This window comes from Neovison vison, chromosome 1 (assembly GCF_020171115.1).
Source record: "Neovison vison isolate M4711 chromosome 1, ASM_NN_V1, whole genome shotgun sequence".
Classification (NCBI taxonomy): Eukaryota; Metazoa; Chordata; class Mammalia; order Carnivora; family Mustelidae; genus Neogale; species Neogale vison.
The window spans coordinates 210,529,503-210,545,777 of NC_058091.1; the positions used below are offsets into that span (position 1 = coordinate 210,529,503).

The window sequence follows — 16,275 nt, forward strand, 5'->3', positions numbered from 1 at the left end:
TGGTCTGCAACTTATCACTGGAGAAGCAGTCAGATCCCAGGTACAATCGGCGTGTACCCTTGCTCTGTGAACTGGAGGTGACGTACATAGGCAGAGGAGGTGAAAACCTCACACAGGATTCAGAGTATGTCTTAGAGGAAGGTGTGAGGAAACAAAGAGGAAAACATTCTCCAGTGACTATAAAAGTGACAAGCAAGTTACCAAGAATGAGGACCCTGAATTGTTCTGTCAATAGAATACAATTAGTGGTAGGTTTCATTCTGTGCTATTCTTCTCTTTTGAGGCAAAGAAAATGCTAATGCATCCCTAGTTAGAAAGGGGGGAAAATCTTGTTTTCTACATTCCTCTTCAGTTCTCCAGTTATCGTCTGCTTTCCATAAGGAATAACGGGACAGCAAGGAAAGGTACCCTCGGGTTTCTATACAGAGACAGAGGCACCTGTGAGCACAGGAGCACCCGGGCCCACCGCCATGGCTGCTGACGCCATGACCATCTTCTGTTCTTACTTGGCACAATCGCACAATCTGATGGTGCAGGACCCCAGAAGTTCACCTTTGGAGGCTGGAGGGTGGAGGTGGAGAGAGGCAGGAAGGACAAATTCAGGAAAAAGTGTACCCTAGAAAATGTCTTATACTTTAACACAAACGTGTTCTTCAAAATTCTAGAAGAGAGAAAGTTGGACTCCTTAGATATAGAAGCAGCAAAGTCTTTCGGACTTCATTTCTGCTCCTTCCTTAGTTGCATTTGGGATTGTAACCGAATCTATGATAGATTCACAGTTACCATTATTAAAATATTCAGTCTACAAACAATTACATATTAAGTCAACTCTTGGTTATCTGATCAAAGGAAGGACATCAGGAGCACAAAATAATTAAAAAGCAGCATATTAGCCTGGTATTTTGTTGCAGCATATTTACTCAACCCTAACAGACTGGATACTTTCCTAGTCTGACCATGTATATATCGACGCCAAAGGAACTAAGTTTGGGATTAAAATCTTGCCCTGATAGGCTTTACGTAATTATGAGGAGATGACAATAAATATGAAACAATGGGGAAGAATCTATTAACTGGGAAGTACCTCGGATTTAAGTCTTTCGATTTCTGTGTCTTGATCTTCAAGTTGATGCCGGAGCTGGTTAGCTGCAATTTTTTCTGTCTCTACGATCTGAACTAGATGAATGTACTTCTGCATTAACACTTCCCTCTCAATCAAAATGTCTGCATAACTTAAGAGAAAATTACACAGTTAGTCAATGAGATACTCTTCCACTGCAATTTCATATAGAACAGCATACATCATGTTTTAAAAAGAAGCCATAAATGTAGATTGTTGGCTAACGGTCCTTTATGTAAATATTAACTTTGGGCTGACATTTTGTATCATTTAACTATAAAGAATTCAAATCATCATTTTACATATCCTTTACTAAACTAGGAGTTCGGTTAACTATATAGAATTTGGTTCATTACCATTTTTCGTATCCTTTACTAAGAGTTTATTTAATGAATGGCTGCCACCCACAATTTTACCATATACATCAGAAAAGTGCAAAGAATATCTATTGTTTATAAAGAAAAAGATGCATCTTCTTTAACAAAAGCTGAAGTCTTTGAACTAATGGTACACACTTGGTTTCCGGGGATGATATTCAAAAACATCTCACTGGGTAAGCCACTAGCCAATCAGAATAGACCAGCCACCAAATGGAATGACTACAGAGACCATCAGAACAAGAACTGACTTGAAAAAACTATGATGCCTCTTCCATTGATCACCAGCCCTGCTTGGCTCTCTTTAGGATCATTACACCATTGCTACCTCTTTCAAAAATCAATAGAAGTGAACATTTCATTCAAAAAATAAGTATAGTTTCTTGGGCCCTAACACCATCAGCCTCCCCTGTATCTATTTCTTTGGTCAAGTGTGGTAAAGGCAAAACTCTCTCTTAGATTTTTATTGACTATGTAATTCTGTAGCACCAGGAATTTTGCCCCTAGATCTTCTTACAACCTTTGAAGTAGTAAAATGTATGTTCCTCCACTTCCCAAATGATCTGAAAATAATAATAATAACTACTATTTATTAAGTGCTTGGATATACCATATATATTCTCATTTCATCCTCCCAGCAACCCCAGGAGATAGGCTTTATCATCCCAATTGTACACAGAAAGATTTTAATCTTCACAGAGGTCACACAGCTAGCAGTGGCAAGGCTGGGATCAAATCAATTTATGTGTGACCCTCAGCTTACGGTCTTCACCACAAGCTAAACTGTCTAATAAGAAATAGCACACTGGATATAAACAAGAATGTTGAAGAAGACATCTCTTGAGATACCTGCCCAATTATGCGCTCATTAATCTCTTACCTCTTCTTTGAGAACTTGGGCCATAGCAGCCATGTTTATACCATAAATATCTGCCTTCATGACTACATTACACTGGTCTAAAAAGAGATAACTGGCCCAAACTAAACCAATTCATCTTTCTCCTTGGAATCTGGCATTCTGTCTTTTATCTATTTGATTGAACTAATATGACATAAGCTTGGAAACTGCGGGGTGCCTGGGTGGCTCAGCTGGTTAAGCAACTGCCTTCAGCTCAGGTCAGGATCCTGGAGTCCCAGGATTGAGTCCCGAATCCAGCTTTCTGCTCAGTGGGGAGTCTGCTTCTCCCTCTGACCCTCTGCCCTCTCATGCTCTCTCTCTCACTCTCTATCTCTCTCAAGTAAATAAATAAAATCTTTTTAAAAAAATTTAATAAACTTGGAAACTCTGGTTACCATGGTTGGGCAGCCATATTTGGCCATACCCATATGAAGCAAAGTGAGTCTGCTGAGAAACAAAGTAAGCAGATGTTGAGGAAAACAGATAAGAGAGACAGAAAGGTAATGACTATCTGGGTTTCTATCAACTTTCTAGTTTCTGGTTCCACACCCTCATGATATCCAAATATAATTTTTACTTTTGGGTTCAGTAAAATATTATAATTTCTGTCTAATAAATTCTCTGTAACCCAAACTAGTTTGAAGTAGGTTCGTGTTACTTAGAACTAAAAGAGTCTTAAAACAATTTTAAAATCACAATTTTAGTTCAATTATCTCAACATCCTCAGCACTTACATCATGTGTGCTATTAGCGTTAGAAAAAAAACACAGTGTCAGCAATATTTTAAAGTCACTTGTTCTAAGAAATCACCGTAAGAAAATAGAGAGAAAGGCTATGTAAGTGTAAGTGGGAAGAGGGTTAAAAAAAAAAAAAAAGAAAAAAAAAAGAGCAGAGTCTTCACACAGATGAAGGAACTTTAAAAGAAGAAAAGAATAGAACATGAGAAAAGTAGTTATTATAATAAAAATTCTGCCCTTTCTCATTGATTTTATTAGAAATATGCCAAATTTATTACAAATATACTGAAAGAGCGTTAGATAGCAAAAGAGTATTTTTTTTTTCTAATCAGTGAGGGCTTCTCACTGATTAAGTCCAGATTGTGCAGCTGAGTTCATGCACACTTATAACCAACATCTGTCTCCCTTCAATTCCAAGCCCCCACTGAAGTGCTAGGAAAATTATTTTCTGTTTAAAGAAGGAAACCATAACAGCATTATAAAACAGGAAAATAGGCCATCAATAGATCAAAAGTTGTAAGAAATTCCGTGAAGAGAAAAACCGAGTAGAATCAGAGTAGTGGGAAATGCAGAGTAGAGGAAACCACACAAGGAGACACCTTGCATAAGCAAGGCTCCCACCAAGGTGGCCAGAGCTACAAGCTTGGAATCAACACATTCAAAGAAATGGAGTAGGTAAGGGGGTGATCATTAGGGTCTCTCATTAAACAGGTGCCTTTGCAACATCTGCAAGTTAGGCTTCTCCTCTTCCCAATTCCCAATGTAAAGAAATAAAAGTACAACTGGCAGTAGTGACACGCCCCCAAGTCACAGCCCAAGATCTGCCCTCTGTCTGAGGAAGCTAGATGTGGAGAAGACTCCTAATGAGGAAGCTAGTCACAGAAAGAACAGAGCTTGAATCTACACCAGGCCTCCACTGTTGACCAAGAGAGAACCAGAAAAGGATCAGCTCTACGAGGGACAAGAAATGAAATACATTTATTGTTCTTCTACTGTGAACAAATGACCACAAACTCCCTGGTTCAAAATAACATCTATTTATTATCTCGTAGTATCTGTGCATCAGGGGTCCAGGCTGTTTAGCTGGGTCCTCAGCTCAGAGTCTCATAAGCCAACCATTTTGGTGTCACTCAAGGTGCATTCTCATCTGGAGGCTTGATCAGGGAAGAACCCATTTCCAAGTATTTAAATTGTTGGGAAATTCATTTTCTTACAGGTACAGAACTTATGCAGCTTGCTTCCTCAAGGCCATCAGGAGAGCATCTCTGACCCCAAGGACTGCAGTCCTTCCCTGAGGGCTTCTCACTGATTAAGTCAGGCCCACCCATGAAAATCTTCCTTTTGTATAACTTGAAAGGAACTAATTTAGGACCCTAATTATTTGCAAAATCCCTTTTGTCATAAAATGTAACCTAATCAAGGGAGTGACTATCTCAGCATGTCTTCCATATAATAATGGCTAGTAGCAAGTCACAAGTTCCAACCATGCACATAAAAGACATGGAATTACACAAGAGGGAGTTCCAGCCAGCCTCCACACTATCTGCCCACATACCTGAAAAGAAAGCCTATGTAAGTGACACAGAAGCAGAGTAAACCCAGGCCCGCTACCTGCAATAACCCCTAAAGTCTTTTCCTTAGAAACAAAGATCACTAGAGACTTGAAAAAAAAACCAAACCCAACCCCCAAAAGTAAGACTTCTGTAGTAGGCAGCATTTAAGATAGCCCTTAATGATCCCTTCCTTCTGGTATTCATGTCCTTACATAACCCCTTCCTCCTGAGTGTGGGCTGGACTTAGGTGACTCACTTCCAAGGAACAGAATATGGCAAAAGTGATGGAGCAGCACTTCCAAGATCAGTTTACAAGGAGACTCTGGCTTCTCTTGCTGTCTTGGTGGTTTGTTCTGAGGAAGTCAGTGCCATGATGTGAGCTGCTATATGGAGAGGTCCACATAGACAGACACTGAAAGAGGTCTCGAGCCAACAGCCAGTGAGGAACTGGCTAACAAGGAAGTGAATCTAGCTAACAATTATGTGAGTGAACTTGGAAGAAAATCCTTCCTCATTTGAGCCTTCAGATGAGACCACAGACCTGGTTCATACCTTGACTGTTGCCTTGTGAGAGATCTTCAGGCAGAGGTACCCAATTAAATCATGCTTGCATTCCTGACCCACAGACACTGGGAGGACAATAAATTGTTCACTGTTTTAAGCACTGTAGGGTAAATTGTTACACTGCAATACATGATAAATACCGCCCCAAACGAACAAACAGAAAAGATACTAAAGAAACAAGCCGAATTCAAGCAACAGAGATTTATGATCTACAGAGAGACAGGGAAGAATATCAGAGTTATGAGGCAAAAAGAGGCTGCTATAGAAAAGAAGTAACCAGATAACAAGAAGAGTTTTTGGAAACAATGATTATTATAATTTTACAGGTCAGTGAATGAGCTCATTGACAAAGCAGACATGGCTGAAAACTAAGCTAGGTGGGTGGAGACACAGTGAACACTGAACAACAACCACCACAACAAAAACACAGAGAATGGGCCGCCTGGGTGGCACTGTTGGTTAAGCTCTTGGTTTTGGTTCAGGTTGTGATCTCAGGGTCATGAAACTGAGTCCTGCGTTGGGCTCCACACTCAGCATAGAGTCTACTTAAGACTCTCTCTTCCTCTCCTCCTGCCCTTCCTCCTGCTCATGTGTGCTCTCTCTCCAAAATAAAGAAACAAATCTTTTTAAAAACCACAAAGACATTGGAGCTATGGAAGAAAGATTGAGCGACTCTGAGTACAGGTCCAAGGGATTGATATCTACCTTATGGGAGTTCTAAGAGGGGAAAAAATAGACATCCTCCCTTAACTGAACATAGCACAGCCCAAATAGAAAGGATAATCCAAATGCCAGACAGAATAAATAAAAACATCTCATACCCTGAAACACCCTGGTAAAATATCAGAACTCTAAGGATAGAAAAAAAATTACAAAAGCTGCCAAAGAAAAATCACAGTTGACCTAAAGAAAGCAGGAATCAAGATGACATATTTCTCATCAGTAGCCTAGGATGCTAGATCACGGTAAAGAACTGAAGAAAAAGTATTTTGACTAAATTTCTACATCCAGGCAAACATCAATCAACCAGGTACCAATTCAAGACAGAAACAGTTTACTAGCAATCACATCTACTATAGGAGGAAAATTATGAAGTGGCTTTCCAAGCAAACAAAACAAAAAACAAAGATAAAATCACAGAATCCAAGAATACAAGCCAGATGAAGTAACAGGATCCAGAAAGAAATTAAAAGTAAATGTAGGCAAGCTTCTCTTTCAAGGAGCAAGTATTCAATTGCATATGATTATACTTGTGGACCCAAACACCAGTCTTGATATTTGGTACATATTTCTAAAACTTGACTTTTTATTTGCGTTCTTTATTGGTTTGGGGTTTTGTTTTGATTTCTTAACTTTCAGATTCAACTGAGGCTTAATTAAATTAAGGAATGGAAGTTAAGTGTTTAAAAGCTTATAAATAGAGAAGAAATAATAATGAAAGGAATAAAATCTCAGGGTTAGTGGAAAGAACAATAAAGGCACATTAACTATCTGAATTTACTTACCTTTCACAGAAGAGATTCAATACACACTGCTCAAAGTTGATAAATAGAGTTATGTTATTTTAAGACATAAGCTCAACCAATTTAAAAGCCAAGAATATGTAAGTAACAAAAATAGAGGGCACAAAGGGAGAATAGGTAAGAGGTATTGTAAAGGTTTTACATTCCTCATCTTGGGGCACCTGAATGGCTCAGTGGGTTAAGTCGGCTCAGGTCATGATCTCAGGGTCCTGGGATCAAGCCCCACATCTGGCTCTCTGCTCAGCAGGGAGCCTGCTTCCTCCTCTCTCTCTGCCTGTCTCTCTGCCTACTTGTGATCTCTGTCAAATAAGTAAATAAATATTCTCTTAAAAAAATAAATAAATTATTCATCCTTATAATAGGGAGCCCATAAAAGGGCCTAAAATCATTAAATCAAGAAGTTAAGGGGCACCTGGGTGGCTCAGTGGGTTAAACCTCTGCCTTTGGCTCAGGTCATGATCTTAGGGTCCTGGGATCAAGCCCCACATCTGGCTCTCTGCTCAGCAGGGAGCCTGCTTCCCCCTCTCTCTCTGCCTGCCTCTCTGCCTACTTGTGATCCCTCTCTCTGTCAAATAAATAAATAAAATCTAAAAAAATAAGGAAGTTAAGGACATCGTAGAATATATGAATATAATATATATAAGAATATAATCTTATAATATAAAAATATAATATATGGACAACTACTAAAGAGTTGGGGAAGGACCTACTTAATCAGAGAAGTAAAAATTGTTTATCAAGTTTGGTCAAGAGCTTTAGGAACAATAATAATCTGCACTGGCAACGATAGGACAAAATGGGTCCTTTGTACCAGAGTGCAAGATTCTAGCAGACAGCATCACAGTCACAGTCACGATCACGACAGGTTAAAAAGCTCATATCCCTTGTCACAGTCGTTTCAATTATAATAATCTAGCCTAAGGAAAATAAACAGAGACTTTCACAAAGACGTATCAAACAGTAAGATGTTCATTTGTTAAAACCAGTATAAGAAAACTGAAATAATCTAAATATAGATGCATATAGTATGTAGACGTATAGTTACAATGGAATGAGGTATAGTTATAGAGGCATAGTTACAATTGAATGCTACAAGCCACTTAAAGTCATATTTAAAAAAAATAGTTAACATAATGGGACATACTCAAGGCGCACTAATAAATTAACAAAGAAGAACAACCCCAGGAGATTAAAGTAAGTGTAATTTATTGGAGCAATTATAGGTGATTTTTAATTACTTCTTTTATGCTTTTCTGCATTTTCCAGCATCTCTATAATATCAAGAGGCAAAAAGAAAATACGCAAATACTAATGTCAGCTACTTACTCTACGAGTGGGCTTATGCAAGATTTATTACTTTTTTGTTTAAAGATTTTATTTATTTATTTGACAGAGAGAGAGAGAGAGAGAATGAAAGAGGGAACACAAGTGGGGAGAGTGGGAGAGGGAGAAACAGGATTCCCGCCAAGCAAGGATCCCGACACGGGCTCGATCTCAGGACACCGGGATCATGACCTGAGCCGAAGGCAAACAGTTAAGAACTGAGCCACGTAGGCACCCCTATGACTTTCTTTATATGTTTCTGTGACTCCAAATTCACTCCCTCATTCACTATTCATTGACTGTTCTTATATACCCAGAAACTGTTGAAAGCACTGGATACAGGAGTAAACAAAATGGGAAAACAAACAAACAAACAAACAAAAAAAACAAAACTGTGCCCTCACGGAGTTTACATTGTGGTAGGGAACAAGAGACAACAAAATAAAAATTTTAAATACATAGTATGTTACCTGGTGATTAGTACCTTAAAGGACAAAGCGGCAGGGAGTGCGAGAGGAAGTGGGGGTTACAAAGGGTATGAGGAAGGGTCTCCCTGAGAAGATGGTACTGGAGTCATGACCTGAAGATGTGAGTCATGTGAGTCATGTGGTTAGCTGGTTGGAAGAATATTCCAGGGAGAGGGAACAGCATGTGCAAAAGCCCAGTGGTAGACGCAGGCCTGGGTTGCCTGAGGAAAGGCAGAGTGGCTAGCTTACTAGAGGGGAATAAGTTGGAGGCAGTAGAGAGAACAGGATTCTAAAGCAGGTAGGGCCCTGTACACCAATATAAAGTTTCAGGTTTTCACCATGAATGAGATCCAGAGCTTTGACCAGAGGCAAGGCAGGATCTGACATTTTAGCAGGATCACACTGGCAGCTGTAATGGGAAAAGACAGAGGTGGGGGGTGGAGGACCAGGAGAGAAGAAGGGGGACCAGCTGGAGGCTCCACAATAATCTAGGCAAAAATGTTAAAGATCAGTTCAGCACCTGGCATGAGGCCTAGCACAAACAGTCATTCAAATACAAGTCCTCGTCAAATGAAAAAAAAGTCATCTAACAAAAAAAAAAAAAAAGAAAGAAAAAAAAGTCATCTAAGATTACCGACTTTGCATGTTTTATTCTTCTTCACATAATAATTTTCATTTCTAATAATTTTCAAGTCATTTGATTCATTCAATTGGTTCTCCCTAGTTGATTACTCTTACCAGGGTATCTTCTCAACTTTACTTCACAAAGCTTTCTTTATGCATCCCGCTAGTAAGTGGATTATGACAAATCAACTGAAATGCTTCCATTTGATGTAAGAAATTTCAGAGCATTGGTATTTCTATTTTACTGTATTTCTAATATATGTTCTATCTGATTAAATTATGCAGTTGCTCAAGTTTAAGAATTTCTGCCTAATCTATTTATTATTTCTTTTTATGTTTAACTTTTTTTGTTGTTGTTACTCAGTTTAACTTCCACCAGGGGAAAAAAATAGTATCTTCACTGCCAAGTGAAATAAATAAAATTAAGCCACAGGAAATCGACACGATTAAAGCCAAAATTCATGTGTCCAGTAGCAACAGATGGTAAGTTTGAGGTGTGTATGTATGCATATATATTTATATATACCTATATATATATGGAAGTAAAATATTCATGTGTAATGTTTACAATTAAAACCAAGACACCACTATTCCATATGGGAGAAAAAGAAATACTCAAATGAAATGAATCCTCAAGAGCCCAGAGAAATGCAGTATAAAATCATAGGCATTAATTATTTTTACAGAAGAATAAAAGTTGTATTAACTTCACAAGAAATGGCTAGATGGGCCAGGACCTCATCTTAGCTACTCTGATTGAAGACATAGTTGCTAATTAGATAGATTGACAGATGGACGGAGAGGTAGATAGTTACAATGAGAAGGAGGGATATAATATGCTAAAGAGATATTATATTAGCATATAATATGCTAATGAGAACTGTAACAAAACCTAAACTGAAAACTCATATTATAGGTGGCTGAAGAAAAACTCCCGCTAGCTCCAGGATTATACTGTTTTCCTGAGAAAACTCTTTGGAATCAGCATTCCTCCTATCGGGGGCATCATGATGTCTCTGGAAACTGGGAAAAACCAATCCTGGACGGCAGCAGTACAGTTCCCGTCCAAACAACAGTGAGCACTGGCAGCAGGCCCCTCACCCACGCAAGACCCTGCCTCCCCAGCTTTCCTCATGGCCACCGCAGGAATATCGTCATCCGCTTTTTCTGGCTCACAAATCTTCTTACCACGACAGCTCTGCTTCACTGGCTAATCAATATCTGTTAGATGTCCTGTTAGGGTGAGGTTCTAACCTATATGCCCCCCACTAATCCCTTCTCACTCTACTGATAGACTCCTCTCCTAAACTTGTCCCCTTTACAATGAATGAAAACTCAAACATCTCTGTTAGATCAAAAAGAGGAATAAAATTTAAAGACTCTAGGGGCGCCTGGGTGGCTCAGTGGGTTAAGCCTCTGCCTTCGGCTCAGGTCATGATCGCAGGGTCCTGGGATCGAGCCCCGCATCGGGCTCTCTGCTCGGCCAGGAGCCTGCTTCCTTCTCTCTCTCTGCCTGCCTCTCTGCCTGCTTGTGATCTCTCTCTGTCAAATAAATAAATAAAATCTTTAATAAATAAATAAATAAATAAATAAAGACTCTAAATATTGCTCCTTTTTCCATTTCACAGTTAGGCGTTTACTACTTTACCATCTAAGTTTGGGGCATATGGGAAGTCATCAATAATCCTTTCCAAAACACTATTAAATATAAAAAAAACAAGGAAAATATTATTATAAGGTAATATAACAGAAAGTCAATAATGGTAAAATAATCACTTGGGGGCAGAGAAATTTTAAGGAACACTGACTTAATTTCCTTTTTTTTTTCCCCCCTTTTTTTTTTAAAGATTTTATTTAGTTATTTGATAGAGAGAGACACAGTGAGAGGGAATACAAGCAGAGACAGAGAGAGAAGCAGGTTTCCCGCTGAGCAGAGAACCCAATGCAGGGCTCAATCTCAGAACCCTGGGATCATGATGTGAGCCGAAGGCAGATGCTTAATGACTGAGTCATCCAGGTGCCCCTTACTTACTTACTTCTAAAAGGCAAATATATTTAACAGTACTATATTGTAAAACTAAACAAAATGCTTTATATCATAATTATACTGATGATTCTTTCCTAACACTGATACTTTTATTTCTTTACAAATATGCATAAATAGTATTGGTAAAATTCTCTTTTTGATCACAAAAAAATTCTTTAGAGAGAGTATATATCTAACTATATTCATTGAACCCAAATGGATTAAAGGGGTTTATTTATAAGTTCTCATGTTCAATTTCTACTACAAGGACTCTAAATAAAATAGCAATGGAAACAGGTTTGGTGAGGATGTGGAGAAATTAGAACCCTCACAAACTGCTAGTAGAAATATAAAATGGTGTGGCCACTATGGAAAATTAGTTTGGCATGTCCTCAAAAAGTTAAACATAGAGTTAACATATGATTCAGTAATTCAACTCCAAGATACACCCAAGAGATCTCAAAACATATGTCCACAAAAATGTATACACAAATAGTCACAGCAGTATTTTTAGTAATAGCAAAAAGTGTAAACAATCCAAATGTTCATCAACAGATGAATGGATAAACAAAAGGCGGTATACTCATAAATGGAATAGTATTCCGCCATTAAAAAAGGAACAGGGGACTGATTATGCTACAGTATGGATGAACTCTGTCTGTTAACATTGTGGTAAATGAAAAAAAAAGCCAGACACAAAAGTTTGTATGATTCCATTTATACGATTTGTCCAAAATGGTGGCACCTGGGTGGCTCAGTCAGTTAAGCAAGTGCCTTCGGCTTAGGTCATGATCCTAGGGTCCTGGGACTGAACCCTATGTCGGGCTCCCTGCTCAGCAGGGAGCCTGATTCTCCCTCTGTCTGCCACTTCCCCTTGTGCTCTCTCTTTCTGTCAAATAAATAAATAAAATCTTAAAAAAGAAATGTCCAAAATGAACAAATCCATACACACAGAAGGTAAGTCAGCGGTTGGCTAGGGATAGGGAAAATGGGGAGTAAAGAGTGAATGTTAACAGGTATGGGGGTTTTTTTGCAGGTATTAAAAATGTTCTAGAATTAGATAATGGTGATGGTTACACAACCTGGTGAATATACTAAAAACCACTAAATTGTATGATTTAAAATGGTGGGTTTTATGGTACGTGAATTATATCTCAATTTTTTAAATATCATTTTTTTTAAAGCAATAGAACAACCTCCCCACCAAAAGTAGTATTTGTATTGGGTTATAATTCAAAACCTCTTTCTGTCAAAAAAAATTCCATAGTACAAGAACAAGATGAAAAAATGATTCAAGGGAATTTATAACAAATACAAGAAGGTAATAATATCTTTATCATACAAAGAGCTCATAAACTGATAAGAAGGACACCAATAGAAAAAATGAGCAGTGGACATGAGATGACAATTCATACAGAGAACATAGACAAATATTAAGAATAGCAAAAAACAGTTTCCCTAATAAGGAAAATGCTCATTACACCAAAATACCATTTTTCACCCAATGACACAATACAGATGTTTAAAAAAATGATTCCAGCTTTTTCATGTCCTAGTAGAGGGAGATTAAATTGGTACACACATTTCTGAAAAGCAATTTGTCACTGTGCCAGGAGCAGGAGATAAGAGGTGAGCAGTACAGATTTGCAGTGAAGGCTGACAGACAGAAACAGACATAAACAAATCAATGCAATTATATGCAGGGACTTGAAAAGAAAGAAGGAGTTGCAGTGGGAGCCCAAGAAGGGAATGGTTGGTCCTCTGTACAAGGGGGAGAAAGAGGACCAGGGAGGGTGATGCAGATGATTGAGAGCTGAGTCCTGAAGGACAAGGTTGTTAGTCAGACTGAAGGGGAGCCGTGCCAGCACATTTGAATCCCTGGGTATGGTACTACAGCTACAACCCAGGACACAGGGGCGGTGTGGTGTGAGAGGTTCGCAGAGGTCCCCTTGGGACGGGTCTCGCTGGGACTGGATCACTGAATCCCAAGTTTGGGGATAGAAAGAGTGTCATTTGAATGAATACAGGTTTTTTTTTTTCTGAAAAGCAACATGAAAAATCATTATACGATTCTATCCTTCCGTGTGGTTAAAATTTTCTCTAGTAAGAAATAAATGGAAGATAATAACCAAAACAGCTAAGAGAGACCCTGGAGTTCTTCCAAGAGCAGATGTTCTTTTCAGAAAGGGCACTCTGGTGCCCTGGGGAAGAGGGATTAGGAGGCAAACTTCGAAGAGAGACAGGTGAGGTGGCTACGCAGTAAGCCAGGCAACTACCGCTGACACAGAGAGGAATAGAGACCAGATGTTCCAGGGCTCAAATCTCCAAGCACCCAAATGGATGTGGGCTGTGAGGGCAGAGGGTGCAGGACGGGGCCGGCTTGAGTATCTGAGTGGATGTGTACAGGAGACTATACCGTCGTACAAAGAAGGGGTCAAGAAGGGGACATGGAGAAAAATATGAGTTTGGCTTTGGACTTAAGAAGAATCACGTAACTTTGAGCACCCAAGGGGAGAGGATATATAGATACATCAGTAGACAAAGATAACTCTACACATAATAGGGGTGGTTCATCTCGCTGATAAGGACACGGGCACTGGGGTTAGCCGGGCCTGGATTCGAACGTCAGCCTTGACACTTAGTAGGCCAGCGGCCTTCAGGAGGTTATTTCATCCTCTAAGACCCCAGACTCTGTGGAGATGGTACCACCGACTTCATGGGCTGTGTGAGTGTTGAAAGAAAAGGGTCCGTGATGCACCTGGCACAGAATCCGGTGTCACGAGAGCCCAGGTAAGGGTGACTCCAGCACCTGCCAGAAGCCTTGGCAGGGGACGCCAGGTGAGGAGAGAAAAGTGCCAAGGCCAGAGCAGTGACATTAAAGAAAGAGATAGGACACAAGGGGCAGTGAAAGAGGAGGAGAAGAAATTGATGTGGGAAACAGAGGCAGAAGAAAAATTATTAAATTTCCTTACCTACTGACAAGCCCTTAAAACAGGCAGAGTGACTTTCCTCTAGGGAGTCAACTACCCCCACCTTAAGGCTGTGCTAAGGGCAAAGGACAATCCTAGCCTGACCGACCCCCTTACCCTCAACCAGGATCCTGTAAGGCTACTTTAACAATTCCTTTAGGAAACTTTATCTCTAAACCTCCAAGATAGTTGACAATCATTCCCAAGCATATGGCCCACTGATAGACATCTAAAGGGTCTCACAAGAAGGTTTTATTACTGATAATGAATAACCTTTTCCCCAGACAATAGCTAGCACCTCAAGGTCCTAGAAACCTTGCTCCCAAAATTCCTTAGAAGCTTACGCCATCCCTAACCCCTCCCCAACTTCCAAGTATAGGATAGACAACTCCTTACATCCCTGGGACAACAGCTCTTCCTGCCTGTGGGTCCTGTCCCCGTGCTTTAATAAACCACCATTTTACACCAAAGATGTCTCAAGAATTCTTTCTTGTTCATCGGCTCTGAACCTCACCCCACCAAATCTCACCTATGTTCTAGAACTTCATCAAAATGATCGAAGGAGTAGAAGAAGAATCAGGAATGAGTGACGTTGTAGAAGCAAAAGGAAAGAAAATTCCAAGAGAAGATTTGGGTCTCTGTACACTGATATTTAAAAAAAAAAAAAAAAAACAACCTCCAAGTTAGTATAAAAGTGATGTGGGAAACAAAAGCAGAAGAGAAATTATTACATTTCCTTACTACCTACAAGCCCACGGACAAGTCCTTCAAACAGCAGAGTGACCTTCCTCTAGGGACTCACTGCCTTGATGATGAGTTTTTGCAAAAGGCAATCCTAGCCAAACCCCGCCCCCCAAAACCAGGTTCTGTAAACCTACTTTTAACATAAAAAACTCTTTTGGCAACTTCCTTTATCTCTACCTGCCAAGATACATGCTGGCAATCATCCCCCAAACATATGGCCCACCAATATACATCTGAAGGGTCTCATGATAGAGATTTTTTTTTTAATTTTTAAATTTTTTTATTAGCATATAATGTATTATTAGCCCCAGAGTTACAGGTCAGTGGATCGCCAGGTTTATACACTTTACAGCACTCACCATACCACAAACCCTCCCCAATGTCCATAACCCCGCCACCCTCTCCCAACACCCCTTCCCCCGGAAACACTGAGTTTGTTTTGTGAGATTAAGAGCCTTATGGTTAGTCTCCATCCCAAACCCATCTTGTTTCATTTATTCTTTTCCTACCCCCAAACCCCCCCATTTTGCATCTCCACTTCCTCATATCAGGGAGATCATATGATAGTCATCTTTCTCTGATTGACTTATTTCGCTCTAGTTCACTTATTTCGCTCTAGTTCCATTCACATCATCACAAATGGCAAGATTTCATTTCTTTTGATGGCTGCATAGTATTCATTGTATATGTATACCACATCTTCTTTATCCATTCATCTGTTGATGGACATCTAGGTTCTTTCCATAGTTTGGCTATAGTGGACATTGCTGCCATAAACATTCGGGTGCACATGACCTTTGGATCACTACATTTGTATCTCTAGGGTAAATATCCAGTAATGCAATTGCTGGATCATAGGATAGGGGTAGCTCTATTTTCAACTTTTTGAGGAACCTCCACGCTGTTTTCTAGAGTGGTTGCACCAGCTTGCATTCCCAAAAACAGTGTAGGAGGGTTCCCCTTTCTCCGCATCCTCGCCAGCATCTGTCATTTCCTGACTTGTTGATTTTAGCCATTCTGACTGGTGTGTGGTGGTATCTCATTGTGGTTTTCATCTGTACTTCCCTGATGCCAAGTGATGTGGAGCACTTCTTCATGTGTCTTTTGGCCATCTGGATGTCTTCTTTGCAGAAATGTCCGTTCATGTCCTCTGCCCATTTCTTGGATTATTTGTTCTTTGGGTGTTGAGTTTGATAAGTTCTTTTTTTTTTTTAAAGATTTTATTTATTTATTTGACAGAGAGAGATCACAAGTAGACAGAGAGGCAGGCAGAGAGAGAGAGGGAAGCAGGCTTCCCACAGAGCAGAGAGCCCGATGTGGGACTCGATCCCAGGACCCTGAGATCATGAC

At 39.7% G+C, this 16,275-nt stretch overlaps 1 protein-coding gene across 2 annotated transcripts in view; it reads right to left on the minus strand.

Moving 5' to 3' along the window:
- RASGRF2 (Ras protein specific guanine nucleotide releasing factor 2) overlaps positions 1 to 16,275 on the minus strand; it is a 250,309-nt gene that overhangs the window by 155,437 nt on the left and 78,597 nt on the right. For both annotated transcript variants that reach the window (XM_044266218.1, XM_044266225.1), the window contains exon 3: positions 1,085 to 1,232. In XM_044266218.1, coding sequence (XP_044122153.1) covers positions 1,085 to 1,232 — 148 coding nt within the window. The remainder of the gene's footprint in view (positions 1 to 1,084; positions 1,233 to 16,275) is intronic.